At 42.3% G+C, this 10,238-nt stretch overlaps 1 protein-coding gene across 1 annotated transcript in view; it reads left to right on the forward strand.

The window, feature by feature from the left end:
- Positions 1-4,970, forward strand: part of CLHC1 (clathrin heavy chain linker domain containing 1) — a 59,276-nt gene extending 54,306 nt beyond the window's left edge. Inside the window, exons 10-12 of the mRNA XM_075339331.1 lie at positions 180-382; positions 1,174-1,353; positions 4,594-4,970. Of these exons, the coding sequence (XP_075195446.1) occupies positions 180-382; positions 1,174-1,353; positions 4,594-4,790 (580 nt within the window). The 3' untranslated portion in view covers positions 4,791-4,970. The remainder of the gene's footprint in view (positions 1-179; positions 383-1,173; positions 1,354-4,593) is intronic.
- Positions 4,971-10,238: the final 5,268 nt, after the last annotated feature.

Below are 10,238 nucleotides of genomic sequence, written 5' to 3' on the forward strand. Positions count from 1 at the left end.
ATTTTTGAGGGGCCAGACATTCCCCTCAGCAATGACAATGCTGCCTTTAACTTTAATAGCATATGGCATTATTGTTTAGGGTAAATGGGTTAAATTCAGCTTTACACTGAGTGGTAACGGCTTATGCCTAATTAACATGATTTACAGAATTCATTGTGTTTTTCACCTCTCTGCTTCAGGATAACATTCTCTGAAGCTCTAGGGGATGTAATTTGGGATTACGGAGAGAGAGAGCCATACCACAAGGTCACATGCCTGGCATTGGCTCAGCTAATCTACCGAAAATGTGCTAGCCTCCGGAAGGCTGCTCTCTGCATGTGTGTACAAGGTCAGATCCAAGGGGCTCTAGACTACACCCATCAGAGCAAACGCTTTTCATTAGGTAAGAAATTATTTTTGTATATTTTATTTTATAATTCAGAATTGCGGAATTACAGAAGAGAACAAAAAAATAGAAAAACGATCTGCCTCTGTTTTTTACAGAATATATTATTTCATGAAGAAATAGTTCTGTATATTTTCCTCAAGGTATTTATCTGTCCATCATTCCCTTTGACTGGATATAATTTCTTTCGATATAGACATTGTTGGTCCAAAAACTAAAAGGATAATTTGATATACAGAGCGGTCACTCAGTGTTACCATATTATGCGGCATGAAGGCCTCATTGAGATAACTATTCTCCGTAGCCGGAAAAATAGCCTTAAAGACAATAGAAGCGCAGATAGGGTCTTATCTGGGAGGATGGAAGGTCTTAAAGGGGGATGAGAGGCAGAGGTAAAACCACGCTTTATCTTTATTAGGCCGCGCTCACATCAGCGGTATTTTGCCGCAAAACCAGATCCGGCAGAAATATGTTTCATCTCCATTCATTTCTTATGGAATTGCGGCAACATGCGGTCTCATGCAGTAGCGTGCGATCCGGGTTTGCGGCAAAATACCGCTGATGTGAGCACGGCATTAAACTCCTAAGAGATCAAAAGTCCATATTCTTATTTTGTGCGTTATGTCTGTCCCTGTTTTGCACAACATGAGTGATACTGTCCATGACTTTTGGATTATTGTAGGCCAGATTTATACATAATATACATACCGTACTATACTTATTTTCCGTCATACATTCCTCCAGTATTACAGCCCATATCTACACTATCCTGATTTTGTTTCCTACAGATGATTACTTGTTCTTGCTTAAGAAATGTCCGACTGCAGAACTTATCAATGGATTGACCAAAGAGTGGAACGGTAAACCGGCAGCTCTGTCTGTTGGGCAAGCCGTGTTGTCCCTGCTCTGCACTGACCATAAGGAGTACGGATTCCAGCTGCTGGAGAGCATATACCAGTGTGGAGAAGGTCAGTGGCATTATACCCAAAACAAGAGACCTCCCTAAAGGCGGAGAATAGATACAGGATAGTGTTTTGGATTGTTTTATTATGCAGATTATAAACATGTCACCTTTTCTACCCTAAAAATGGGAATAAGGTCAAATTAAGGCATCTGTGAATTACGGGACATGTATGGACTGAGATGCACAGATTCCCTGCCGGTCTCCTGCCCTGAACTTCACAACCATACACTGTGTTTCGCAGACATCTGAATTCGGCCTCAATCTGACTAATTTTTATTCATCGAAGTTTATCAGTGGCTTTAAATGGAGCAGGTAAATTACGCACAAATACCCAAATTCTGTTTTATCGTTTTTTTTGCACTCATGGATTTTGCACCAATTTCATCAAAATGATTGCACAAAAAAAATTAGACAAATGTTCTTTTCCTGTAGGAACTTAAAGGGAACCTGTCACCAGATTTGGGGCCTATAAGCTGCGACCACCACCAGTGGGCTCTTATACACAGCATTCTAACATGCTGTATATAAGAGCCCAGCTCGTTGTGTAGAACGTAAAAATCACTTTATAATATTTACCTAAACGGTTGCTGCGGTTGAGTTGGGTCATATGGATGTCTCCGTTTTCCGGTGCCTCCTCTTTCAGCCATCTTTGTTGTCCTTCTTCTGAAGTCGGAGTGCATGACGCATCCTACGTCATCCACACTCGCCAGCATTGAGGTCCTGTGCATTGTATGATGTAGGACGCGCCATGCACACAGGCTTCAGAAGGAGGACGAAGATGGCCGAAAGAGGAGGCACCGGAGAATGGAGACGCCCATATGGCCCAACTCCACCACAGTGACCGTTTAGGTGATTATTATAAAGTGATTTTAACGTTCGACAAAGCGGCCTGGTCTCTTATATACAGCATTCTAACATGCTGTATATAACAGCCCACTGTCGGTGGCCGCAGCTTATAGGCCTCAAATCTGCTGACAGAATCCCTTGAAGTGCAATTCTAGAAATATATATTGCAACATTTCGAAAAAGTCGCAAAGGATGAATTAGGCTAAGCACTGGGAAACTAAAAGCTCCCGAGTAATGCCTAAAAAAGAAAATAAATAAAGTTAACTTAAAAAGGGTGCAAATAAAATAATGGAAAACGCAAAAATAAATTAGTCACTATTAGAAGCATTTTTACCCCAGAAAAAAAAGGCACAAATCTAATGATGAACCGGTCTTGTAATACACCTGGCTGAATGCAGGTTCTGTTTTAGATAAGAATTCTGTATTGTGTCTTGTAAACCTGTGTGGTGCCGTTCCTCTGTTATTCCTCCTAGAAATTATTGACTAAATGGATAACTGGGTGTTAGGGTGGTATCCCTACGTAGACTTATACTGTCCAATCAATAATGACAATGTCAGACTTTGTAGGAATCGCCCCTTTGACAATGGAAGAGGTAATGCCCAATTGTCAATTTTTCATGAGGAACGGGGCAACCCTATATTATGAGAAATGAGTCTCCAGAATAGTTATTTTTCATGGGTAATGCAAGTCTTTATGGAAACAGACCTGTCAGGGGAAATGAGAGGTCCATTTAAAGGGAACCTATCAGGTCCCATATGCGTTCTAACCTACAAGCAGGGTGATGTGTGGCCTAGTAACCCCTTCCTACCCATCCCTGTGTTGTAATATGATGTAATATGAATGTATGAAAAAACGTTTTATTACTTACATGTTCCCTATGTAAAAGATCAGAGGCTCTAGCCCCCTGGGCTTCGCGTCGCCCTGTGGGCGCGATACCATGGATTTACATGAGCGACGTCACAGCCAGCTCCTTCAGATCCTGCGCGTGCGTGCTTGTCATTCCCGCAGCCTTGTTATCCAGGTGCTTGCTTGTCGGCTTCAGACGCGCTCTGTACATGATTAGAAGACTCCTGCAGTTCCGACCATGCGCAGTGCGCGTCTGAAGCTGACAGGCAAGCACCCGCATAACAAGGCTGCGGGAATGGTAAGGATCTGAAGGAGCTGATGGTGACGTCGCTTATGTAAATCCATGGTATCACACCCACAGGGGTGTGATGCCACAGAAAGCATGCAAACGCCCATGGGGACTAGAGCCTCTGATCAGTTACATAGTGAACACGTAAGTTTTAAAACTTTTTTTTTATACATTCATATTACACAATATTACAACACAGGGATGGGTAGGAAGGGGTTACTAGACAACACATCACCCTGCTTGTAGCTCAGAATGCATATGGGACCTGACAGGTTCCCTTTAAAAAGGGTTTCCAGTTTCTGAAAATCCATCCCCTGGCTGCAGTTTTGTTTTTATAAAAACCGTCCTATCCTCCCCTACTTTGGTCCAGTGCCGAGTCTCTGCTGCCGCAATGTCTTTTATTGTCTGCAGCGCTGACTTCATTTCGATATTGCTGCAGCCAATGCAGCGAGTGCAGCAGTTCTGGTCATCATCTTGGGCATAGTCACTGAGCTCAGTAACTGGCTGCAGCACTGTTGATGTGACATCAGCACCGCAGACCATAATAGATATGGAGAGCAGCGGAAGAGACAAAGGTGGACCTAAGGAGGATGAGTAAGGCACAGTTATAATAAAAAACTGTAGCCGGGGTAGAGGAGTTTTCCGAAATAAGAAAATCTCTTCAAGTCTTTTTATACAAGGAAGATGAGTAGTTTAAAGTTCCAATATTAAAATTGTCCATGAAGAGGGCATTTGGTGATGCCCAGAATGATTAAACCCACCATCTTTCTCAGACTTTTCGGCACACTCGCCTCCACACTGTCCTAGCATAGCACAAGAGGATTTTCGGCGTGTGCCCTTATGGATACCTCTTCTTTCGTGACTTGTGTGTCCACCTCATATAATGAGCACGGCTGTGTGTACAGATAATAATAATAATGGCTATCCTGTCCCCATAGCTCTTATGTACGGGTAATGTGCGATTGCCGTGGGGAAGAGTGGAAACAACTGATCTAACTCAAATGAAGATTTTACAATTACTTTACCAATTAGCTTCCTTAAGACGCATCCTGAGGTGTCTGAGCACGGAAATGTATTAACCCTTCTCACTACCTGTATAGAAAATAACCAGTGAAGTACAGTGTGTCTACAGTATGGATCACTGCATCTGTTATCTCATTATACTATGCTGAAGCTTATACATAGAATTCCTTTTATCATTATATACCCTCTATCTTTTATCTAACAAATAATATAATGTATCTTTCTATTTTTATGCCAAGCTGCATTGGAGCAAGTCATCCTCAATGATGTTGTCTGCACCCCGGAAGGATGGGTAGAAATCGCAGAGGAATGTTCTATCCACGACTACAGACAGCTGTCTGAGAAGATCAAGTCCATCGTCATATCACAAGATGGAGTTGTGGAGATTTCATCCAAGGATGAGGATGCAAAAATTATGGAGCATGTGTATATGTAATGACTGCTGTATGACAGCAGAGGGAGCACTAGCACCGACTGCTCGGCAGACAGATTGACAAGTGGCACAAACATAGAACCGAATGTAGCTGCAGAAATTTGTATATTATGCATTCCTTTTTACTGTAAGTGGTTTTATGCCCGGTTAATACACTGTGATAAAGAGAACCCACCACCAGCATTTTCCTATATAAACTAAAGCCAGTGCTATACTGGCACCATCATGCTGATTCTAAACATACCTTTAGCTGTGAGATCGGATGTATACTTTCTGAAATACAGGCAAGTAAATATTGTGAAATGCACTGTTATTTGATTGATAGCAGCTACAGAATATCTAATAGATGGGTCGGGTTTTGCTAGTTATTCCCGCCCCTGTCTGCCTACCTGTCCTTCCTCCCCCCGTATTATTCTGCAGCACCTATCAATCAAGTAACAGTGTATTTCACATACTTTAGTTGTCTATATTTCAAAACCTATACATCCAATGTTACAACGAAGGGGTACTTTGCACACTACGATATCGCAGGTGCGATGTCGGTGGGGTCAAATCGAAAGTGACACACATCCGGCGTCGCTGTCGATATCGTAGTGTGTAAAGCCTTTTTGATACGATTAACGAGCGCAAAAGCGTCGTAATCGTATCATCGATGTAGCGTCAGTCATTTCCATGATTTGGAAATGACCGATGTTACGATGTTGTTCCTCGTTCCAGCGGCAGCACACATCGCTGTGTGTGAAGCCGCAGGAGCGAGGAACATCTCCTACCTGCGTCACGGCTGCCAATGCGGAAGGAAGGAGGTGGGCGGGATGTTTACGTCCCGCTCATCTCCGCCCCTCCGCTTCTATTGGCCGCCTGCCGTGTGACGTCGCTATGACGCCGCACGACCCTCCCCCTTAGTAAGAAGGCGGGTCGCCGGCCAGAGCGACGTAACAGGGCAGGTGAGTGCATGTGAAGCTGGCATAGCGATAATGTTCGCTATGGCAGCTATCACCATGATATCGTAGCTGCGACGGGGGCGGGGACTATCGCTCTTGGCATCGCAGCATCGGCTTGCGATGTCGTAGTGTGCAAAGGGCCCCTAAAGGTATGTATAGAATCAGCATGATAGTGCCAGTATAGCACTGGCTTTAGTTTGTATATGGAAAATCCTGGTGGTTAGTCCACACTTAGGCACCCTCAGTGTGGATACATGTTGCATATTTGCTGTGGTTTTGCAAAATGGATTCTCCAGTGTCGATCTGCAATATAATACTGTACCAGCAATGTAATATAGCAAACCTGATCAACACATTGAAGATATTTTCTGCTCGTAATTTGACATGAAATGCCGACTTTCAGATCCGCAGCAGGGCAATCATTTTTGCAGACTTCACCCTTGTAATATATAGTGTGAACTACAGGGCATTTTGGCACCAAAACAAGAAACCAACATGGAGGACTCAGGAGGAGTGCGGTGGATTTGCCACAAACATATTTGCGCTATGTGTAGGGACTCTAAAGGCTGCTTTACACGCAGCAACATCGCTAATGATGTCGCTCGTGAAAGCACCCGCCCCCGTCGTTTGTGCATCACGGGCAAATCGCTGCCCGTGGCGTACAAAATCACTAGTACCCGTCACATGTACTTACCTTCCTAGCGACGTCGCTGTGGGCGGCGAACAACCTCTTTTTTAAGGGGCAGGTTTGTTCGCCGTCACAGAGACGTCACACAGCAGCCCACCAATAGAAGCGGAGGGGCGGAGAGCAGCCGCATTAACGACACGCCCACCTCGTTGCCGGCAGGACGCAGGTACGTTGTTGTTCGTCATTCCTGGGGTGTCACACATAGCGATGTGTGCTGCCTCAGGAACGATGAACAACCTCCGTCCTGCACCAGCTACGATATTTGGGAAATGAACGACGTGTCAACGATCAACGATTAGGTGAGTAATTTTGATCGTTAACACTCGCTCATAGGTGTCACACGCAACGACGTCGCTAACGAGGCCGGATGTGCGTCACTAACTCCGTGACCCAGACGACATATCGTTAGCGATATCATTGCATGTAAAACCCCCTTTAGTCATTCATTTCCAGATCTAGCTGTTTGTTGACGGTTTACGCCACCATATTATGAGTCCCAGTGTTGTCTGTAAAATTAGACAGCAATCGGAACAATGGCATTCAATGGGGCAGTGCAGAGGAGCGATTTTTTGGGGGGGGGATTTTTTTGACTGATCGAATCTGTGGCTGAAAAATATTGCAGCTTTCACTTTTTTTCCTGTGTCAGATGAGACTCACCTAGTCACAATAAGTTAGATGCCAGAAGGAGCCTCCATATAGCAGACTTTTTTATGGCTACATTGCATGTCATTAACATAGGAAACTGTAAATGGTCTCTTTAAATTATTAACTGCTGCTGAAAAAAAGAATTATACACACATGCCAAGTGAGAAAAAAAAATAATCTGAGTTTTCTGGATGAAACGTTGATGTTTTTTTCTACGTTTGTGTGAATTAAGTCTTAGAAAAATCAATCCTCCAATCAGATTACTTGTGCAGTATTATTATCATTATTATTATTTAAAAAAGCTATACCAAAAATCCCTTTAAGGAGGCCGTAAACGACAGTAATCTCTGACAATAGAGAGCTGTTCTGATAGATTTATTGAACATGATATTGACCGTTTACATCTTCTCCTCGTTGCTTTCCTCCTTGTCTGCTGCTCTCCCAGTTTTCCCTTCCTTATTCTTTTGACTTCAGCTCATCCTCTCAGTGAACCATGACGGAGTCTCCTTCATCTCGGAAAAAAACAATGTTGAATTTTTGGCAGTGTCTTATTATTCATATCCCAGATGCTCAAAAACTGTTTTTGAAGAAGAGTACTGACTACTGAGGTTCTGCAGCAGCTGAAGCAGCATGGTATATAAGCACCAGCTATTACAGGATATTTGTTAACAGTGGGACTGGCTGAATATCTAATGTATATGGTGGTCTTGCTACTCTTCTAGGTCAGATAACGACTAATACAATTGTTAATTGCTAAATTTTAGCTGATGTTTATCCATTTTGGTTTACATCTTTCTTTTTTGCTGGTGTTAGTCTAATGCGTATGCACACCTTTACTGTATTATTATTTTTTGTACACAGTCTCCAGCGAAAAGCTATAAAATCTTAGTGCGTGACCTGTCAGAGATGACGACAGTGAAAACTAATAGTAATAATTTGTATAACAGGACTGTGGAGATCAGTATTTTATGCCCTGACTATGCAGAACTGGTAAATCATAGAAAACAATATACTTGTATCAACAAATCCTATTTCTGTATCTATTATCTGTATAAAAGAAGCAGCAGCAAACTCCGTGATATCACCATCTCCTTTGTGAATAGATGATAAGAAGGAAAAATGAATTTAATATAAAGAACAATTAAATCTCATTTCCTCTGTTGCTGTGGCTTTAGGAATTGATCTTCAAGATGAGATTGGTGCAGCTCACATTGGAAATGCTAGCAAATACCGACTTAACTGTCATATAAAGGGAACCTGTCATGTACAAAAACACTATCAACTTGCAGATATGGGGTTAATACAATTAAAGAGAACCAACCAGCAGGATTGTCATATATAAAGTAAAGCCAGTGCTATACTGGGGCTAGGATGCTGAATGTAAGCATAGCTTTTCTTCTCAGATTGGAGCTTTTATTTCAGAAATACGTGCAAGTAAAGTTCCAGCAATGCACTGCTGCAGGTGATTGACAGGTACAACAGGAAGGGAATACATGCGTCGGGTCTTACTATCTATTCCTTCCCCTGTCGCCATAATAGACGTTAATTCTAGCACAGGCAGACAGACAGAGGTGCGAATAGACAGCAAGAACCAACCCACATATTCCCTTTCTGTTGCACCTGTCAATCAAATAGCAGTGCATTGCTGGAACTTTACTTTCACATATTTCTGAAATAAAACATCCACTCTCAGAACAAAAGCTATGCTTACATTCAACATCCTAGCGCCAGTATAGCACTGGCTTTACTGTATATATGAAAATCCTGATGGTTAGTTCTCTTTAAAGTGAATACAGCTGCACACTGAAATGCTATACTAGGTAATCATTGACCATAAGAAATTTTGAAATAAATTACTGATATAGAAACTAGGTTACAAATGAGCTACTTGGTACAATTCGTGATAAGCTCAACAGCCACTGACAACTACCTCATTTTTAACTTACTTTTTATGGCAGTAATGCAGTTCCCAGTTTCTTATATTCAGTGTTCACCTACAGTAGTTTGGCATTTCAGTGTGCAGCTGTATTCGCTTTAATTGTATGGACTAGTTCCTTCAGTGTGCACCTGTTCACATTTGTCTTTTTCTTGGATTTGCTAGCCAGTTTTTTGATATTTGTAGTATACTCCCTTCTGACTGAAAACTCCTCCCTCCAGCCAAGGGCGTCTAAATTATAAATATAGCTGGATTCTACCTTCCCTTTAAATTGTAGGCTTGTAGCCCAGGTAGAGGCTTTGAAGAATAAGGCCCCATCTATGGGAATACACCTTGTCGTTGACTATCGGGCTTATCACAAATTGGCCGAATAAGTACCTCATTTTCAACCTAGTTTTTATGGCAGTATTGCAGTTCCAAATATCTTGTATTAAATGTTTAACTAGTATTATATTTCAGTGTGCAGCTGTTTTTGCTTATTCCATTGACTAGTTCCTTCAGTATGCCGCTGTTCACATATGTCTGTTTCTTGGATGTAGCAGTCAGTTTTTTGATATTTGCAGATATGAGGTTAATCTGCAGGTTAATAGCATTCTGAATCTGCTTGGTGCCCACGCTGAGAGTCCCGCTAACCACGCTGAGAGGTCCCCCTGGCCTCGCTGAGAGTCCCTCTGCCCGCGCTGAGAGTCCCGCTGCCCGGAGGAAATTAACTTTATGCCTCCTGACAGTCTGACAGCCGTCAGTCATGGGAGTGGCGCTGGCGCAGCTTCAGTCACCGGTCAGTGCATAGTGATTGGCGGCTGTAACCTTACTCCCTGCACTGACTGACAGCCGGGTCCAATGCCAGGAGGAATAAAGTTTATTTCCTCCCTGCAGTGGGGCTCTCAGTCACACAGCTTCAGAATTGATTATTAACCTGTAGATTAACCCTATATCTGCAAATTAATAGTGGTTTTTGTTGTTTTTTTTTAATTCTTTATTTAACAAAGGAATCATACATATATAAGGTATAGTGGTTTTTTTTTTACATGACGGGTTCCCTTTAAAGACATTTCCCTTGAGGTTTGATTTAATTTAACGTGTGTATATGTGCATGTACTGTACTGAGAGTGTTAATATAATCACTGTAGTGGAAATCAGAAAAAAAATTTAAGTGAGGCGAAATTATGAAATGCAATTCTGACAATTCTGCGGGAATTTGTTTATACATTGTACATATTGTGGCAATAATGACCTTGCAA

Source organism: Anomaloglossus baeobatrachus, chromosome 3 (genome assembly GCF_048569485.1).
Source record: "Anomaloglossus baeobatrachus isolate aAnoBae1 chromosome 3, aAnoBae1.hap1, whole genome shotgun sequence".
Taxonomy (NCBI): Eukaryota; Metazoa; Chordata; class Amphibia; order Anura; family Aromobatidae; genus Anomaloglossus; species Anomaloglossus baeobatrachus.